At 33.7% G+C, this 21,912-nt stretch overlaps 1 protein-coding gene across 1 annotated transcript; it reads right to left on the bottom strand.

Moving 5' to 3' along the window:
* Nucleotides 1–432: 432 nt before the first annotated feature.
* On the bottom strand, nucleotides 433–21,669 carry TYRP1 (tyrosinase related protein 1). Its single transcript, XM_051977783.1, has 7 exons — nucleotides 21,291–21,669; nucleotides 18,658–18,980; nucleotides 13,343–13,547; nucleotides 9,035–9,202; nucleotides 6,022–6,201; nucleotides 1,584–1,730; nucleotides 433–1,077 (listed from the first exon to the last, which is right to left on the bottom strand). Exons 1-7 carry the CDS (start codon nucleotides 21,667–21,669, stop codon nucleotides 872–874), a joined length of 1,608 nt encoding a protein of 535 aa, XP_051833743.1. The 3' UTR covers nucleotides 433–871.
* Between the last annotated feature and the right edge of the window lie 243 nt (nucleotides 21,670–21,912).

Raw genomic sequence — 21,912 nt, forward strand, 5'->3', positions numbered from 1 at the left:
ATGCCAGACTTAAGGTCATGTTCAAGTTAAAATCCCAATAAGAAAAATAAATTAATAAGAACATTCATTAGGTTCCTGAACTTTAAGCACATTTGTCTATTGTTATTATTAGCCTAAGGTCTTCTGCCTTGTAGCCATTAACTTCTTTTAGTGAATTATGATGTCTTAATAGTGTTGTGGAAATTCATATTCATGAGGCACCTTAAATCAGTATTTTTGTATACTGAAAATAAAAATGTGGCCCAGAATATTTTCAATGACACATAATCATCCTCCACAATGTCATACTTTATTGGCTATATAATCTTATTGATGCAGCAACAAGATATTACTGAAATAAGAAAATATGTATAAAATGTTATATCTAACAATAGTATTTATATATGTCATTTCAAATTGGACTTTACACATATTATCTCATTTGAGCCTTACACCATCTTGTGAGATAACTACTAAAAGCGCTAGTTCCATCATTTTGCCAGTAGGAGGATGAGACTGAGAGAGGTTAAGCCACAATATTTATGTTCATATAAGTTTCACAGGAAGAACAAACTGGGCTTCTACCTGGGTCCAAGTTTAGAACTCATTCCATCCCATATTTTCTAGAGTTTGAACTTATGAGCCCTTAAAGGTGGCCTCTTAAAATCTCCTTACTTTATAAAAAAACCCCACTAAATTGCAAGTTTTGCAATGGCTCTTCTTCACTAAAGGCAATTGTTTATGATGGACTCGATAATCATAATCACATGTGTATATAAGACAGCAGTGGAAAAAAAAACATCATTGACTTAAATGATCATTGAAACAAACAAGGTCTAAAGACTCATATGATGGTGTTGAAAACTGGAATATGGTATGCTTTTATCTTTATTTATACCATAGACTGACTAGGATTTGACAGTTTTTCATATTCTTCTGCATAACGTTGATATTGATCACTGAGGAGAGGTTGATTGGATTCATCTTTGTTTCTTCTTGCCCGGATAAAACAAGTGGTGACAACAAAGACAATTGCCACCAGTATTAGAGCAGCCACTACTGTGATAGTAATGATCTCAGTAACACTGAAGGCCTGACCTACCCAGAAAGAAAATGGGAATAAATAAATGGTAATGACCAATATAAAGAAAATCTAGCAAAGTTAAAATTCTAAAAACTCTGAGTATATTCTGCTATCTTTTTAAATAGGATAGATATTATATAATAACTTATAATCACCCATCCCCTAATAACATAAGGACAATAAAATATCAACTAAGAATATTAAAGTTAAATAATTTAAAGGTAAGAATTAATCCGTTATTTTTTTGCCTAGAGTGAAAATGACCTATTTCAGTTGAATTATCATGATTGAGTCATTTAATCTCTCTAAGCTTCACTTACTCATTTATAAAATATATATGATATCTGTAGTACTACCAAGGTTGCGGAGATCAACTGAGATAATGTGTATAGCATGCTTTAAAAACTCTAAAGTATTCTATAAATGTCATCCTTATCCTCATCCTTACTATCATTTTCACCACCACTATCACCATTACCACTACTACCCGTACTACTATAGTATTACAACTGTTACTTACTTGGCCATTGAACTTCATAAGCATATCCCAGATTATCTGGAGCAGTAACAAACATTTCAGTATTGGTTACTGGAGGCCAAAATGGCACCATATTATATTGCCTATTGTGTCCAATAGGGGCATTCTCCAATGGAAATATTGATATATCTAAAAATGCCAACAAAAATTGGTTGAGATATAATTAAATTGATATGATTAATACTAAATTTCCTCCTAAAGTAACTGAAACATTAGTGAGAACATCAAAATACCCATTATTATTTCACTGTAGATAAAGAAATCAAGGAAAATGTTTCATTAAAGACAACTGGGAATAACGTGAAAGAATAACGTGGAAGAATAATCTTAATATAGCATTAACACGTCAGCCCAAAAGTGAAAAAAGATTGAATTAGAAAAGAGGGAACATTTTCTGTGTAGATCAATATCAGTTGTATTATTTTTAAACTCTGGAAATTACTTTGAATATAAATTTATTAAACTTCTTTTCAAACCTATAGAAAGATGCAGTTTTAGTTTGTAGAAGTACTATTTTGTCATTTAAATGAGAAAACAAATATACCTACAGAAAAATATTTGTCCTAGACTGAATATTTGGTATTTGACATTTTCAGCTTAACTTTTGAATAGTAAGCTGTCAATATCAATAACTAAATTCATTCTGTGCATGTTCAAGTTAAACCTTTAAAAACAGAGATTTACAATGGAAAGACTGATATATCTTTTACTGTACAAATAGTGTGAAAATAAAGGAACTTTGTGTGCATGTATGAGTGCATATATACACTCTGTGTATATAAATAAAATCACTGAAACTTGCAGAAACCTACAAAAAAATTAATCATCCTCATTATAAAGCCTACAGTTATAAATTTAACCATCATATCCTGCACTAGAAAATCCAAGTCTTTTTTAAATGCACAAAGAGGGCATATTCTACTATACAGGGAGTTTAGAACCAAACCCTAAAATCACCTCCTTTGTTGAGGGAGATTTTTTCAACCTGAATTTAAAGGTTGATCTTTACAACCTGACACCCCTAATCTTCTCCAGTCTAACTTTTCAGATTTATTTAATTCCATTGTCCTTCATTTATTCTATATTCTGGCCAACATGGAGTAACAGATTCTCAACAAGCTAAAAATGCCAACTTCAATCTTCAGACCTTTGCAGAGGCTATCTCCTGTTCCTGGAATACAAGCTTTTCATGCTGCATACCCTAACTTCCTTTAAGGTTCAGCTCAGCTGCTACCTCCTTTTAGAAATCTTTCCAGATCCCTCATCCATTATTCTGAAATTATTTGGTGTTTATTTATTTTCATGTTGAGTCATGTCTGACTCAGATGCTTATCTATGTAAATGTTATTTTACCCTAGTAAAGTATAAACTTCTTGAGGGCAAGAACAGTCTCATTGTTTTTATTTTCCCACTTCTAGCACAAGGTCCTGCTCATGGGAATTTAATACATATTCATTTGTTGATTTAAGTTGCCATATTTTAAATGAAAGGAGATATTTTCAATCTGTTAAAGCATGTTACAAAAGTGATGTTATATGCATGACCAACAATCATATATATATATATTTGCCTTTTAAAGAGACATATTTTGTGCCATCTTGTAATTCAGTGATTGTTGAGTTGCATGTAATTGAAATATGTGTAGACGCCCATTTGGTTGTTCAGTCACGTCTGATTCTCCATGACCACATTTGGGATTTTCTAGGCAAAGATACTGGAGTAGTTTGCCAATTCCTTCTCCAGCTCATTTTACAAATGAGAAACTGAGGTAAGCATGATTACATGACTTGTCCAAGGTCACACTACTAGTAAGTGTCTGAAGTTAGATTAGCACTCAGAAAGATGAGTCTTCCTGATTCAGGCTCAGAACTCCATCCATTATGCCATCTAGCTGCCCTGGAGACATGCAGGGCAGACATAGTCAAAACCAAATTAAAGGGGATTAATAGAGAATATTTCTAATACTTTAATGGTTAGATTACATTATTTATTTAGGTAATTGTTTTAATTCTTCATTTTTCTCTTAACTAGTTTTTACATGTCTACCCTGAATACATTCATTTTTAGTTTTTCCTTTTAAAAATGAGTTTCCTTCCTTCCCTTCCCCCCTCCCTCTCTTAAATATTAAATATGTATCCTTCTAAAATATCCCTCCTTAAATATTAAATAAAACAAAAGAAAAAAGTATAATCTACTTTGACATCTATTTTCTTTTAAGACATATTTATTTATTCGTTCACTTAATTTATTTATCTATTAATTTATCCATATATCTGTCATTTCTTATCCAGTCTGAAAGTATGATTATTACTCATTTTCCAGGCATATCCTGATTGGCATCAGGTTTTTGGCCTTCTCTACTTTCTGACCTATGGTGTTTTGCTTTTCCTCAATCTGTTTTTTTTTTGTCCCCCACCCCATTCTTGGGGGCTCACCTTCCCACATCTATGCCTAACATAGTGCAAACACTCGATTAATTTTTGTTGTTGTTGTTATTATTCAGTCACGGGTGATGCTTTATGCTTCCTTTTTGGATTTTCTTTGCAAAGACACTAGAGTATTTTGTCATTTCCTTCTCTAGCTTATTTTACAGAAGAAGAAATGGAGGTGAACAGGATTAAATAAGCCAGGGTCATATAACTAGTAAGTGTTTGAGGCCAGATTTAAAGTAATGTCTTTATGACTCCAAGCACAACACTATATCCACTCACTTTATCACCAGCTGCTTATGTAACTGATTTTATAGTCCACTTCATTTCAGAACTCTTGGGCTCAAGCTCAGTTATCCCAGTAGCAGGAGCGATAATGACCATCTAATATCTATTTTCAGTAGAAAATTTTTCTTCTTTAAATCATTTCAAAGTAGCTTACTATTATTTTTCCTCCAGGTGTGTTTTCCTCTTCAGCAAAGTAGGATTGTGATTACTGGATTTTTAGATAGAAGCCCTGGGTTCAAATTTTGGTATACCACTTTATGAGTTTGGGTAAATCGTTTAACTGTCCTCTCTATATATGATGGCATAGTATCCACTCATTTATTCACTCACTCATTCAACAAGCATTTCTACTATGAAATGTGTGTGATAATAAATATATTTTGTGGCTATAAATTACTATCTAAGTTAATATTCCTACAAATATTTTTATATAGGCCACATTCAGGTAAATGGCATATTTAGGAAAATCTGTAAATTGTTTTTATTGATACTATACTTTGAATATTTTATCATATATGTTAATGATACTTTGAATTTACAAGCAGTAAGGGGATACATTTGAGAGAGTACTAGACTTGGACTCAAGAAGACTTGAGTTCAAAGTTCAAACTGAGCCTTAGATATTTATTAACTTAGATATTACCTGGGTAAGTCACTTACTCTCTGTCTTCCTCAGTTTCCTCATTTGTAAAATAAGGACTAATAAACTTTTAGACTTTTGAGAATAAAATGAGATGTTTATAAAACATTTTGTGAAATTTCAAGTCATATAAATTTTAGTTATTGCTAATATGATTACATAGACTGCAATAATCTTTTGCCATTTTCATTTGTGAATTACATAAAAATAACCATTTTGTCAGGATAGACAGTCATGAGAGAAGAAAGGAAAGGGCTAATGAAAATTAATTTTGGTATATTTATATTGTGAAGTAGAGGCATAAGAAAATCTTATATCTTAATTAGGATCTTAGTTAGGAATGGATAAAACCAGAAGAAAACATAGCTTCTTCACCATACAGATGAGAAAACTCTGGAAAGAAAGAATATTTCTAATCCTTGAACCATTTATATTTTTTTAACCAATAGAATCAGCTTCTCTTAATTGGAAAGTCATTTGGGACTACGAGATTAGAATGACAGTGAACTAGATTAGTAGGAAATTTAAAATACTTTACCTTTGACAGATTTAAAAGTTATGTTATACTATGGGGGTAGGAAAATTAAGGATTAACTTTGCAATCAAGTTTTCATTTGTGAGAAGCCAACATGTGATATAAAACAGCAGTGTATTAGGAAATTATCTAATTCTGTTTCAGTCTCTGAAGCCTCTGCTCAGGTTTGAATAGTAATTCTTCATATTCAGTTATAGCAGAATTGATTTCTTTTAAGGAGTTGGAGGAGAAAAAAGCCTAGAGGATATGGGGGTAATTTTTCATGGAAATCTTAGTTATCTTGGGTATGACTTGTGTTGTCCTAGCATGCTTTACAACTGTCCAATTATATTAACTGTCCAGAACACATTTGATGCTTGTTTTCTCTAAGTGGTTTTCAGTGTTGTGGAAATGACTGGAAATTATGGTGATTCCAACCTAATGTTAAAGGGCACTTTATGTGTGTTGAGTGCTTAGTTTAGTGATAATGACTCTATCAGAATAGTTCACTTTGCTGAGCCTGCAAAAACCATAACAAAAACATCTTACCAGGATTATATCTCCTCAGCCATTCATCAAAAACTGCATCAGTGAAAGTGTGTAGAAGGACAAAAATAGGATCATTGGGAGACAAATAGGTCTGTCCTCCTGTTCCATTCAGAAACAGATGAGCCAAATTATGAAGGCTTCGAACTGCAGGGTCATATCTCCCAGTAGGATCACTGTAACCTAAATGTAAGAAGTAAGGATAGATAGACCATTATAATTTTTAAAATAGGAAGCAATTTTCTCCCAAAGCTTATCAAATTGCTTCATTTATATATGTAATTGGCTTGTTTCTTAGGAACCTCCAGTTGATTGTCACTCTGCAGAATGTATGCTATTTTTACACTTATATTAAAAAATTTTGAATGTATATTTGAGCCTCTTTACTAGTTTTGTTCTCTCTTTTAGTTGATATTTGTAAGCATTAATCCACATACTTATTTTTTTTAATTATGGTTTTTTTATTGACAGACCATATGCATGGGTAAATTTTTACAACATTGTCTCTTGCACTCACTTCTATTCCGACTTTTCCCTTCCCTCCCTTTACCCCCTCCCTTAGATGTCAGGCAGTCTTATTAAATATATTAAAGTATATCCTAAATAAAATATATGTGTACAGATCCATACAGTTCTCTTGTTGCAGAAGAAGAAGTGAAATTCACATACTTATTAGAAAAGAATACTGAGGAATGTATTCTGCATACACTACTGGAGCTACTGGTTTAGTCTCATACTCTGACTTTGAGAGACTATGTAGCATGGTAGAAAGAACATTCAATTTGGAATCCAGGGACTTGTATATCAATCCTGATTTTTCTCCTCATTCTTTTTCTGTATTTGGGCAAGCAAGTTGTTTTACTAATCCCAGTCTCAGTTTCCTCATTTGTAAAATGAGGGAATTAGATAAGATCAGAAGTCAACAAACTATGGCCTGCTCATCAAATCTGGCCCTTTTCTTCCTGTCTCCTGTTTTCATATGGGCACATGAATGATGAATGGTTTTTATTAAAAAAAGTTTCTAAAATGTTTTATATTTTTAAATATATGCATACATATATATGCATATATATATATATATATATATATACATTCTCTCTCTCTCTCTCTCTCTACGTATATATATATATACGTAGAGAGAGAGAGAGAGAGAGAGAGAGAGCTTAGTTTGAAAGTCACACAAAAACAGGAACAAAGGGAGGATAGATTTGGGCCTTATCCTGCAGTGTGCTGATCCTCTGGATAATAATGCCCAAAAATCTGTTGTAGAGCTAAATCCTGGAATAATATGATTATTCATTAAATTGATTCCCAAATCTGTCACCTTAACTCACTATTCACAAAGATGACCATGTGAAGGATTTGAGACTAGGCCAGAATAGAAAAAGGGAGGAGATTAACAGTAATGTGCATTTCTAAATTAAAAACAAACAAAAAACACCATTAAGAATATCAGACAAAATATTTAGAATACTCACGACTAAATCAATAGGCAGCTACTTTCCATATATGAAGAAATAAAGGAAGTAAAAAACATCAAATTCAACTGAAAATTGCTGACATAATTCTGAGGGTTAGTACCCAGTCTATCATATATACCCATCCGAATGCACCAGCTGTTATTTCAGCTTCCTACCTTAGTCCTGATGAACGACTGTCAGCACATTTATATTTAGAAACCTACCTTATGGTGTGGGGAAGCTACGATTTCTCAGAGAAGCTACCCTGCCATCTCTGCACTAGTTCTAACCATCTGGAAATCTTAGTCTCAAAATGTTTATCAAATTTTGCTAATTGCCTCTGTATCCGTGTTGTGTTTTTGACACAGAACTTTTCCAGGGATATGCCTCATTTAAGCCTGAATCACTGGGTGCCTTCTTCCTTTGGTGTTCTGAATCACCTTATTATAAGGGTTTATCCAGTTTTGTACAATTCATTCAGGGAGTTAATTTGAATCTGATCCTTTTTAATGGACTACTCACATCACCCAGAATCCTGGGTTAATAATATTGATTCCTTGTTATTAACAAGAAAGAATTTTAAAAAATCATTAATCTGACAAAGTCTTTTCCTTCTTTTGTCCCTTCCTTTTTCCTTTCTTTTTGCTTTTGGTGATCATGTAGGAATGAAGTAGGAGGGGAAGAAAAATACACACACACACACACACACACACACACACACACACACACACATTTTCCCTCTCATCACTAATTGAAATTTTAGAAGCCATCTTCACTAGCTTATTCTTTTCCACAGCAGCCTATTAAAATTATTCTTTTTTAAAAAATTTAATATCAGTAAGTAGCACTTTGTTTTTTTTCTGAAAAGAGTTACAGCTTATACTCAGTATGTGCCCATTTCAGTCATGATATAGCTGTTATTCATTAATCTCTAATTCTTTTTGCCTAATTACTGATTAAAATAAACTAAAAATAATTGAAATCAGCCTAGATATGGAAAGAAAGAAGGCTGGAAATCAAAAAATATGTGGAATTCTTATATCTTTGAAATGGATCTCTGAATTCAATGGAAAATAGACTTTGCTCCTGGTTTGGAATCCTGTATTGTAATCTGAGGCCTGTCTTTTTAAGATTGTTAGATGAAGTTCTACAATGTGAAGTCTACAATTCGAAAATTCTTCCTGGGAAAAACAATAGTGATTAATTGATAAAAAGCCACAAGATCAAGGTGATTTTTTGAAATTATTAGATCTAAACTGGAATATTTTATGTTACTGTTAGAATTAGACTGTATCAGGGTTTTTTAACCTGTGGTCCATAAATTCATTTTTTTTTAAAAATTGGATAATCATATTTCACTGTGATTTGTTTCTTTTATAATCCTATTTATTTCATGCTTCACATTAAAAAAAAATGTTTTTCTGATAAGGGATTCATAGATTTCATCAGGGTTTGATGAATACAAAAAAGCTCCACTACCATTATATGGTATCTAAAGCCTCCTTCAAGCTCCTTTGAAGCAGAAGGAGTCCAAATCTCTCATTTTGTTTACTTGCCTTCCACTGTGTTTCGGAAACTATTTGTTGAATTGGAATAAAAGGGAGGAGTATCGAATAAACCAACTTCCAAGCACTGAGCGACATCCTGTGGTGCAGGGAGACGTTGCACCATGGGCCTTGCTACATTGCCAGCAGGGTTTCTTCGAATAGGTCCTCCTTCTGTGCCTGAGAATCATGGAAAGAAAAGAAACATTTTACAGCTAGTGGTGGTTCTAAAAAATCATAAATGCACGGTACCAACAACAGAAGATAGTTTCCCTGAGGTAGAAGAGAAAAGAGAAGAGATATTAAGTTGAGAATGAACCAAGATTAGAAAAGAGACATAAGATAAAACCCTCTTTTCCCCATAAACAAGCAAACAAATAAGCCAGGGAGCAAGCAAACAAACACATGTTCAGGCCTATCTCTCAAGAATGCATTAAAAGTAAACTATCACTTCTTCCCTATGAATATTTTGAAAAGAACATTGATTAAATAGTTGAGATTATTAACTAAAGAAATACCCACACCAATCATGGGCAGACTTATAGGAACCCAGTCAAAGTGAAGTAAAGAAAACCAGAAAAAGTGATAAACAATGGCATCCTTATCTTTTTTTCTCCTCCTCCTCTTCTTCCTCTTCTTCCTCATCATCATCAGACTTCCCTCCCCCCAAACCCCCCCCCAAAAAAAAACCAAAACAAACAAACAAAAAAAAAAACAACCCACAGAAATATGGAGTTAATTTTCAAACTTTTTTTTTTTTTTTGGTAGAAATGGGAGTCTGTGGATTTGGAGCATTATATTTAATATTAAACTTTTTTAAATTGAAAGTTTGGTTTATTTTGCTAAACTGTTTTTCCTTTCTATTTTGGTTTTTGTTTTAAGGGATGGGTCCCTGGGAGAGGGAGAACATGCAAGTGATGTCAAAACCAAAGCTATCAATGTAAATTTATTTTTGACAAATAATTTTAATTATATAATTTAAAATTGCTAAATAAATAAAACCCCATCTCAAATCCAGGCTTTACTTAATATATTTAAAATAGATTCTCTTGAAAGGCAGCATTGTTATGATTGAAAGAATACTTGATATGGAATAAAGAGATTTTAATATGTCAGCAAATGAGCATCTGATCATAATTTTAAAGAAAGAAAGGACTTCAGAGGCATGATGCTAAGGCCTAAGAAAGGGAAAATGCTCAGTCACCTAGTTATTAAGGGGAAGAAGCAGGATCAGCGCTGAGGCTCTTTGACTATAAGCAGAATTAGCAGAATTCTTTCCATTGAATTATGTCACTGAGTTTTTCAACTTTTCAATTGTTCTCAATGAAAAATGAAAATAAACATCCTTTAGTTACTTGCCCCACTAAACTATTGTAAAGAAAGATGTTTTTAAACCTGCAAGTGCTATAAAATGTGATTTATTCTATTTCTTTCAGAATAGCTATCTCTAGATGATTAAATATTATCCCAAGCATCTACAAAGATGCAACCAATTATGTGAAATAGGGAATTTAAGCAAAAAAGAACCAAGACTTGACTTAAAAGATAATAATAAAACAATGACTTTACATAGGTGAGTGACAATGATTTAGCGAATAAATGGCCAGATGTGGATTCTGGAAGGATCTGATTTCAAATCCCCTAGATTTTGGATTAGCTATGTGACCATGAGCAAATCATTTAAACACTTATTGTTTCAGACATGCAATTGTCTTAAAGAACGTATTACAAAAGACTTGTTAATTTCCCTGTTTAGAGGAAGTTTCACATCTGAGTACCCCTCAAAGTAAGAGGAGGGAGAGGAGAGAGGGAGGAAGAGGGAGAGAGAGATGGAGGAAGAGAGAGAGGGAAAGGAAGAAAGAGAGAGCGGGGGCACGGGGGGGGGGGGTCAGGTAAAGAGAAAGGGGAGGGAAGGAGACAGCCAGACTGTAGCAGAGAGAGAACATGCCATAATTCATAATAATTTTTCCCCCAAGGAAGCATACTATTTTAACTAAGGGTTATGGCCTTATAAATTATACTAACCATTTTAGCAAATACTTTGAATGGTTTGATTATTTTTCCCCTCTAGAATCACCTCTAGCTCACTACCTATAATCCAACATTATAAAATACTTTCCCATAGATGTTTTTCCGTTTCTTTTTTCCACTTCTATGAAGTATAGGTGACTATTTTATTTTTTGATCCCTGAATTTCTTTTCCTTCCACTATTTTATGTCAACGTGAAAAAAAACACCATGTATTTTTTATGAAGATTCTTAAAAAATATATCTGATTTACTATAATGGTAAAGTTAGTTTTTTTTTTTTTTTTTGAAAAGGACATCATTGAGAGATCAACCACTATAATTGTTCTTTAGTTTAAAAAAAGTTTCAAAAACACTGCTTTGTAGGTTAGGGATTTGGGTAGTATTGTTATCTGTCTGTCTGCTTCTCCCTCTTTCTTTCCCTCTCCCTCTCTCTAATCTATGTACCTATTTGCCTTTCAGGAAAAACTTAGCAAGGCTGTGCTTGTGTATTGCTTATATAGGATTTTTCTTTTTCTAAATCCCTTGATTTCCCCCCTAAATACTTGTACATTGCAAATTATGAGTAGAACCTTATAATAAGATAACAATGCAATAAGAAAGAACACAGAATAAGGAGTGTGTCACACACACACACACACACACACACACACACACACACAAAAGAGTTCTGTATTTGGCTTCAGCATTTACTAGTCATGTCACTTGGAAAAGTTACTCAAATTTTTTCAAATCTCCAATTGTTGCTGTGAATTGTTGTGAGGATTAGCTTAGATAATGAATGTGACATGACTGTAGAAAATGTAAAGTACTAGACAAAAAAAATAGATATATTTTAGTTACTATCGACTGACATGAAAAAAGAGGGTTCAACTATTGAATGTTCAATTTCTTTATTTTTTTGTTTCCTTGTTTCTTTCTTTCCTTCCTATCTCCCCTTCTTACCTACCTCCTTCTCTCTTCCCTTCTCTCCCTTCCTTCCTTCCTTCCTTCCTTCCTTTCTTCCTTCCTTCCTTCCTTCCTTCCTTCCTTCCTTCCTTCCTTCCTTCCTTCCTTCCTTCCTTCCTTCTTTTCTTCCTTCCTTCCTTCCTTCCTTCCTTCCTTCTTTTCTTCCTTCCTTCCTTCCTTCCTTCTTTTCTTCCTTCCTTCCTTCCTTCCTTCCTTCCTTCTTTTCTTCCTTCCTTCCTTCTCTTTTTCCCTTTATGCCTTCCTTCTTTACCTCCCTCTCATCTTTCCTCTGTCCTTCTTTCCCTGCTTATGTCCCTTCCTTTCTTTTTCTTTTCTAATTTTACTCATCATCTTATGTTATTTCCAGTATGATATTATCATGATTTAATGATATGGGAGTCTCCAAACAAAAGTTATATAGAGCAATATAAAAAAAGTAATGGGGCTTAACAGACCCTTGAGAAACTTTCTGTTCCAGTCTCTTGTTTTGAGACAGGGCCATTCCAAGCTAACTCCCCATATAAGAATACAGTATATTCTTTTTTTTTTTAAACAACATAAAACAAGTTTTATAGAAGTTGATTTCACATATTACTACTCCTAATGTAGCTGATAGAATCCTGAGCCTGAGGTCAAAAAGTACTGAGTTCAAATCCAACTTCAGGTACTTTCTAGATGTATAATCCTTGGCAAATCACTTAATATCAATTTTATCATCTGTAAAGTAGAGGCAAAAATAATACCTATCTCCCAAGGTTATTGTGAGGATCAAATGAGGTTATATTTTAGCACCATTCCTGGCATACAGTAGGTGCTATGTAAATGTAATTTCTTTATGTCTGTTCAAAGTGAGATTCTTATCCTTTTAGCTAGAAAATTCTCATTTTTATTTATTATTAATTTCTTTATTTACATTTGAATTCCTTACTTTCTAAATCAGGTGGGGATAGTTACTTCCATTTTTCTGGACTTAGTCTTTTCATCTGTAAGATGATGGAGGGGAGTAGGTTAGATGATATTTAAGACCTCTTCAACACCTATATCTTTTGAATTCTATGTCTCCAAAAGAAAGAGTCTTATGTGATATTTAACTTCTGTTTCAACTCTGAAATCATGTAACTAAAGAAAGTATCTGCTAGTTAATAAAACTCCTAATGCTCCAAAATTAAATAAAGGTAGTTTTTTTTTTTCCCATGCACCAAAAGTACTAGTACCTGCTCTGTACAAAATAGTGGAATCCTAGCTCTTTAAAGTATTGATAGGCATAATCAATCTCACTCCTTTTCAGGTTATTTATTTACTGTTTTTGTCTGTTAAAGGAGTCCTTTATTGAATTGGAACTTACTGTTACAAATGGTTCCCAGGGTATCATAATCTTGCACAGATTCACACAAAATTCGCCATTGGGAAAAGACAGAATTCGGACTTATCAGAGAAAAATCAAAGTTACTTCTCGAACCCATCAAGTCATCTGTGCAGATATCACACGTGTTTTTTCCAGTAGCAAAGTTCCAGTATGGAAGGGCAAAATTGGGGTCCTGTAGCATCTCCTAAATCATAGAAAGGTTATTAGTGTTTTGTAATAAAATATTTTGCAGGTCAAATTTTCCTTTCTGCTAAAGTCACTCTCAGATAGAAATTTAGATAACTAGCTCTCTGTTTACTTGGTTTTTGCATAATGTATTGGTAATGCCTAGACAGGACCAACATATGTAAATTAACCTTTACACAAATAAAGAGTACCTAGGAAAGTAAGGCTCATTATATAATATGGTATGTGACAAATCATTTGAAAGTTTCTTTAAATGTATAAAGGATTTAGTCTGCAAAATTTACTTTGCTTTTAGCAGCAATTGTCAATGACACCTTTTTTTTTTTTTGACTAGAAGTTTATACTTCCTTCTATTGTTTACTTTATCAATGAAGTAAAGGCCTACAAGCATCTGTCTGAAGCAGATGTGGAAGACTAACAAGATGGGAATAAAAGATGCAGTCAAAACCCACCTAATGGTGTTAATTGGTTGCTTGAAAACATAGCTTTAGGCAAAACAGTATTCAACAGTTAAGTGAAATAGCAACTCTTCAGTCAATAACTCTTAACTCAGTAAAATGTGCTAAAGAGCTACTAGATGCAGAGCATTGTGTTTACAAAGGGATATAAAAAATTTATAAAATGCATAGTCCATATCCATTCAGGAACTTACAGTCTCAGGGATAAGACTGAAACACAGACCACTATAGTATACAATATGGTAGGATAAATATTTTAGAGAGGTACAAAGTCAAGTGCGAGGTGAAGGCTAAAACAGAAGGTTTACTGGGGCAATTAAGGATGGCTTTCTAGAGAAAATAGTGCTTTAGTCTACTTTACAAGGAGTTAAAAATTCACAGTTTAAAAAAGAGGAGGGAAAAGAACATTGCAAGCACAGGGAACAAGAAGAACTGAATGAAGGTACAACAAAAGAAGAGTAGTATATTCAGTACACTAGTTTTCTGGTGTACAGAGTATGTGCCATCTAGAAATTTGAGATGAAGCTGGAAAAAATAGTATGTTGTCAGATTATGGAAAGCTTTAAATTATGGATAAAGAAACCTGAAATTTACTCTTAAGTCAATGGAGATTTTTAAAATCATAAATGAAAATTATTTTTTTAATCATAAGCGACATTACCAGCTTTATGTGTAGGAAAGATTACTCTGGTATTATTATGAATAATAGAATGGATTAATAGGAGAACGGAATAGAGCAGAAATCCCTGTAAAGAATCTTGATTTATGACCCAAGAGAGTGGCAACAAAGGGCCCAGAATAGGATGAAAATGGTGGAATTAAGAGAAGATAGATGTGACAAGTGATGTTGAGATAGAATCAATTAACTGGATATAAATAATCATGAAAATAAGAGGCATCAAAGATAATCCTAAGATTACAAATAATGTTATAAATGAAAACCAATCCCTTATAATCAGAATTAAGACTCTAGCAGTTTAATATAAATATTTTCAGAGACCAGAGACTATAATAGGTTCAGATTGGATGAGGGAGGACTATCTTGACATAGCAAGTTATCTAAAGGGCTTTTGAGATTTTCAATTGGCTTTTAATTTAGCACAGGAGTACATAAAGGATGGCATAACAGGTAAGAAACAAAAGAAGTCAATGATATCAGTGACATTTTAGGAAAAGGTTGGGAAGAGTGATAACTTTTATGTCTCGGGATCTCCTTATCTCTTAACTTCTAGTTTAAGATCTATCTAGAGATGACAACTCTCAAATTAATTAGGACATGGTTTCTTAAATAAACAGATAGATCTATAGAGAGAGCTATTGTTTTTAGTTTGGAAGACACAATTAATCATCCCAGAGGGAAAGAGCAACAAAAATAAAGCACTGAGCTCAGAGCATGTGGGAAAGGGAAGGTCAAGGTCATTCATTAGAGTTGGAGCTGGTGTTTGGATGTCACAACTGACAATTTAGTATCTATAAAACACAGATCTGATCATGTCGCTACCATGTGGAAAATGCTTCAGGTGACTTTTACTATATATAGCCTTTTCTCAGTCCCTATTTTATTGTTCTACTCTCTTCATTCTTTATTACTTCTAGGATAAAATATAAATTCTTCAGCCTGGTATCAAAATTCATTCTACAATCTGAAGCTCACCAACTCTCCCAAACTGGCTTCCTCTTATGGATTCTACATTCCAGTCAAACTGGACTACTGTTTTTCTATGAACTTTTCATTGCCAGACCAACAAATTTTGTCCTTCATGCTGTAATGTACTTTCTACTCACTTGCATTTGTGAGACTACCTTGCTACCTTCAAAGCATAATGCAGGTACTATAAAAATCTTTCCTCATCCTCTAGTTTTTAGTATTTTCTTAAATGATCTTGTTTTAATTGATTGGTACATATGTTTTATAGTCTGTCTCTGAAAGCATCCAGAAAACAATGTCAAATTTTTGTCTTTGTAGTCTATTTGTCTATCATTCTATCTTGAGTATTGTAGATGCTTTATATTAAAACAAACAAACAACAACAAAAACTAGATTGTATTACAGAATTCTGTAACAGAATTCCAATCAACTAGCTTGAGATGCTATATGACATCTTTGTACTGATTAGGACTGTTCCTCAATTCAGTTCAAATATTTGACAAGAATTTATTGGTTGACTACTTAATAAGTAAGATGGTATAACTTTCTGTGACATTTAACAACCCAAGTAAAGAATAAAGACCCAAACTGGGTACTAGAGATAAATCTTGACAGTTTCTGGGAACTTTTTAAAGAATAGAGAAGGTGTTAGTAAAGGCTTAGTTATAATGTATAGCAATTACATTGATAAGGAAATTTTATATACCTCTGTACTACATACTCTACTTTGTAATAAGAATGTAGTCAATTTCTATCTGTTTTCCTTAGCTTTGTGGTCTGGTTTTTCTTAGTACCATTCTCATTTAAAAATATTTTCATGAAAGAATTTCATGTAATATAATCATTTATTTTACTTAGGAATTCTAATAAGACTTTTTTTGTTCTTTGGAAAACTGCATTTAGTCTCTTGCTTTTTAAGTCTAAGTGTTGTTTTTATTTTCTGTTTCTTCCTATTCTCTGCTCTCAGTGAATTGCTTCTGTTTGGCATAGTAAATCATATTCTAAAAAGCCCTTTCTGATGTTTTCTGAAAAAAACTGGACAATCAGAAAATATTTTTCCTGATTTTTGTCCACTGTAGAATTTTCTCACTTTGAAACAATTATGTTTGCTCTCAAAATTAGTAACAACCTTTTAAAGTAATCATCAAGAGTCCATTTGTGGCTTGGTAATTAACATTCTGAAGTGCTAGCTTCTTCATGTGGCATTTCTACAACATAGCATGTCAGGATTTAATTGACCAGATTTGCAGGGCAGTTGGCTTTCTAGAATGCTAGTCAGGGTGGTTGGAGTTTACATAGGCAAAATTGAAGCTTTTACATATTTTCCAGCTGCCCTTTCATTATGATGTACCCAGGAGAAAATAACTTGAGGGCACAGGGATGTGCACCCAATTATAGATGACAGATTTATCTACTCATAATCCTCTAAATGTCTTACTTGTAATCAGAGCTATAAAATATGAAGCCCAAAGTATCAGCTGAGATCATTTAATCATCCTGGAACTACACAGAGAATATTTCATGGAACTATCTTTAGCTCTGTGATTTAATGAATCGGATAGCCCCTCTTCAATCATTCATTTTTTGAGTGCAAGCAAAACAATAAAGAGAAATTGTCACACCTGCTTTAAAAATTATCTGAAAATGCTTTCAAAATAATTTTAAGATATAAAGGGTTTTATAATGTCTTTTGTTATACAAAGCAGCTTTCACCATTTCAACAATATGTACTTGCTGCTTTCCTTAGTTCACCTCTACTATTTGTCTAATTGATTTTAAGCTTTCTAGCACTTGTCACAAGTGATAGTACAGTATGAACAGCACAAGGACCCTCACTTCGGAAACAGATTTAAAGAATTTTTATCCTTTCCTCAACAGTAATCAGGAAATCACTTTGCCTAAGCTAGAGGATATTGGGTAGACAGACATGTTAACGTTTTGCCACATAGAAAAAAAGCACTTCAATGAAAAATGAGATCAGAACACTAACATTTCACACAAATTTCCACTTTAGACTCAGATAGGAAGAGGTTTTGAAATGTGGATACAGGTGAAAATAGCTGTGTAAAAAAAAATGATACCTGTGCCAAGTGAAAGGAGCTGTTCCATAGCACAATATATTATCCAGCATATTTCTATTTTCTTTTTTGCTTGTTTGTTTTGATTTAGAGCAGCTAGGTGGTTAGTGGATAGAAAACTTGGCTGAGAATCAAGAGGACTCATATTTGTGAGTTCAAATCTGGGCCCAGATATTTACTAGCTATGTGACTCTGGGCAAGTCACTTAGCCCTGTTTGCCTCAGTTTCCTCATCTGTAAAATGAGCTGGAGAAAGAAATTGTAAGCTACTCTAGAATTTTTTGCCAGCCAAAAAAACTCCAATGGCATCACAAAGAATTGGACATAGCTGAACACCAATAATTGCTTTTTGGCTAGGTAATTGGGGTTAAGTGATTTGCCCGGTCTAGTAAGTGAATCAGGTCAGGTCTCCTGATTCCAGGGTAAATATTGTTTCCACTTTACCATCTAGGTGCTATAACACTCCCCCCTGACAAATACATTAATAAATAATGGGGACCCATGAAAACTGAGAGCTACTACATCATAGTTCTGCAGAATAATCCACACACTTTAAAAAGGGGGAAAAGGAGTCTGAAGGGGATAGTCTTTTAGTGAGCACTATACAAGTTGAAAATGGATCAGTAAGTGAAAAGTTATTTAATTTAAAGGTTGTCATAATTTTATAAAGTTTGAATTCACTCCTTTAAGAGGTTACTATGACAATGAATGATATTTCTTCCTCTATGACAGTTTGTGAAGCAAAAAGCCCCATTTAAGGGGCTGGAATGAACAACCAGTTAAAGTCAAGTTTAGGATGAATAATGGGAATTGCTACTTCTTAGACCTGTACTTAGCATCTAGAATTGCACTGGTTTTTCAGAAACAATTTGCTTTCAAGAAGTTTCTTAAAAGTTAACTCTCTAGCATTTATCCCCATGCTCACCTGTATGTCTTTCTCCAATTGCAGTAGATGGTACCTATGCCAGGTGAGAAATGCTGGGCCTTCATGTGAAAAATCCACAGCCCCAAAGCTCTCCTGACCTTCCCCAAGAAAAGTCTTTTTGACTGAGTAATAGTGGGACCACACAAAATAGTTATAAATGGAAATATTTTCAAACTGTGGTGTATTGCCATCTGTCCCCAGTAGTTCTTCAGATCTCCTAGTGGCGATGACCAAATGGGGATGAGTAGTACTCTTTGCCATGTTGAGGGCACGGATGAAGTAATCTTTTTCCTCTTTACTCAGGTCTAGAAGGTTTCTCCTAACTTGAAAGATAAGAAGTAAGTATTAATCCATACTAGGAAACAATATACAATATAGAGCAATAGTCTTTGAAGACTAGGATTTAAATAAACTTTTCAGGAGTTTAACTATGATGAAGAAGTAGAAGAATTCCTAGAAATCAATTTGTTTGAGCCCCTCATTTCATGCATCATGAAATGGAAACCAGTAGAGGAGAAATGATTTTCCAGAATAATAGTGGGATCAAATAGAATATGTCGGATTTGACCTCACATTCTCTGACACTAAATCTGGGGCTCTTAATTCAATAATGGGTCAAGTTTTACATCAAAGACTACCAGTTGTCTTTTTTCCATAGTAATCTGTTTTCTCTTATTTTGAAGGAGCTATAAGGTTAGGGATATGGAAATAAATAAGCACTTATATAGTACTAACTATGTGCCAGATATTGTGCTAAATGCTTCAAGTGAAGTGAATTGAAATGAAGTGATGACCTGTTTGTCTTTGGGGCAAGTTTATTGATAGCAACCCCCACCACCCTACCCCAAACCCCATAAACAGGAGAGAATTCAGAATCTTAAAGTCCTATAAGAGAATCAGATGTACATAAATGAATGTGAGTATAGATTTGGTCAACATTCTTTACACATTACAGAAAAGAGTCTTTTATAAAAAGAGTACTGAACAAAGGAGTATTCTTTGAAGCTGAAGACCCCATTGAATCTATTGTAATATAAAAAGTCAAACAATTTCAGTGAGTTTGAATTACTCTTTCTGACGGATAATGATGTATGAAAAAAAAAAAAAAACAGCTGAAAGGATATTTGTATGTGAAGTAGGGAAGGGAACCTCTGTGTTTGAAGAGTTTTGACTGACATTCAATTACTGAATTAAAGTACAGGTACTCAGTAAATAGTGGAAAGAGCATTGGAGTTGGTATTAAGGAGATCTGGTTTTGAATTCCCACTCTCATAGTTACTGATTAGTTGATTCAACCTGAAGAAGTCATTTTATTTCTCTCAACTTAGTGTTTCTTCACTTATAAAACAGGGACAACAACATTTTCCATATTCATCTTACTGGGTAGTTGTGAATAAAATCCTTGGGAAAACTATGTAGAAATGGAATCATTATAAATTTAAATTCTAACTCTAAAAAAATCCATTAGTTGGTAAATCTGTATAACTGTTTGGATAACTATTGGTCAGGCAGGATGTTTTAAGACTGTGAATTTGAATAGCATCCTTATCATTCTTGGAAATATATCTTAAAGACATCCTTGTTGTTGCCATATAGCCTTCTTGTTTTACCATGGTGCTGTAGCAACAATGGCGGGGTCTCTTATAAGACGCAGGGAAATCATTTATTTTTGGTTGGGTCATGGACTTGCCTAGAGATGGTAATTGGATATAATATGTAAATGGAAGCTATCTTTTGAAATACAGTCCTCATGAGGCCCCAGCCTGTCATTATGGTTGGTTCTATGAAGAAAGGGACATAAGTATTCTGATTATCTACTATTCATACAAAATAGTTAGAGGGAATGAATGTGAAAAATGTTTTACATTTCTCTACTCCATTCTCTTTTTTATTTTTAATATTAGCTACCATGAGATATGGTGAACTATCCATTAAACATTATATTGTTAGAAATATCAAAATAATTCCATTGTTGCTATAATAATTTTATTTAATTCAGTGCTTGAAGAGACTTTAGAGTCATGTAATACAACTCCCTCATTTATAGATTAGGAAACTGAGGACCAATATATTGAAGTAAATACTTAAAAATCATTTACATGATAAATAACAGATTGGGATTCTGTCCTGGGCTCATGGACTCCAAATTTAATGTTTGTCCATCATACTATAGTGACGCTATACATTGTTCATCTTGTTCCTTCTAATTTCATTTATTTTTTCACTATTTATTCTAATATTATTATTATTGTCATTGATTTTTGGAATCACAGGACCTGGGTTTGAATCTTTGCTATTCTACTGACTCCTGGTGTGACTAGGCAAATCACTTAATATCAAGAGATCTCAAACTCCTTATTTATAAAATGAAAGAAATGTGTTAGATGACTTTTAAGGTCCTTTCTAATTTTATATTCCTATTCCTGTGCTAATTTTTCTTGACTTCACTCCCTCATTCTCTTATCTGAATCTGCTTATTCCTATTAAAAGTTTTCCTTTTTTTAGAAAAGAAATTACTCCTAGTGTTGTGTAGCATTTTTGTTTAACATGATCCAACTTAATACTCTTTCCCCATTGTACAACTGTTGCCTCAGTAATCATATAATGTTCTTAACCTATTTCATAGTAATTACCTGTAAGGATCCTTTGGTCACAGGCTGATCCTCTCCATCCAGGTTTGCAATTCCCACAGTTGTAGCCTGAGAAATTACCATTGCAGTGGCAGGTCCTGTTGAAGAACCTAGTGGGCCAAGCTTCCCGATCATCTCTGCCATCATGTGGGTACTGGGGCCCATGGGGCCGGGTATCGGCAGTAACTGCATCACATCTGCCCCGTCCAGTTGATGAGCCACAGCTGTCTGTTCCAGGCTCTGATTCTGGATTCAGGTCTGGACAACATTCACCACTTCTCAATGCATCCAGGGTAGCACATTGCCTTGGGAACTGTGCATAACCCCGGTGAAGGAGCAGCACTAGCCAAAGCAGCCAAAAGAGATGTCCTCTAATTGTCATTGTCTAGGCAAGAAGCTAGAAAATTCTGGAGAAGAAAGTTCTTTATGAATGCAACCTCAAAACTCTTACCTTGTTTTCTCCTCTGATGAAGCTTAAATACCTGAATAAAATCAAGCTAAGAAAAAGAGAGAGGAGGAAAGTAAAATATAATCATATATAATTAAACCAGGTTTCTAAGATAATTGTCATTACTCATTCCACCATCAAACTGCCTCTCTACATTTCCCTCCATAAAATAAAAAG

This window comes from Antechinus flavipes, chromosome 1 (genome assembly GCF_016432865.1).
Source record: "Antechinus flavipes isolate AdamAnt ecotype Samford, QLD, Australia chromosome 1, AdamAnt_v2, whole genome shotgun sequence".
In the NCBI taxonomy this organism is placed as follows: Eukaryota; Metazoa; Chordata; class Mammalia; order Dasyuromorphia; family Dasyuridae; genus Antechinus; species Antechinus flavipes.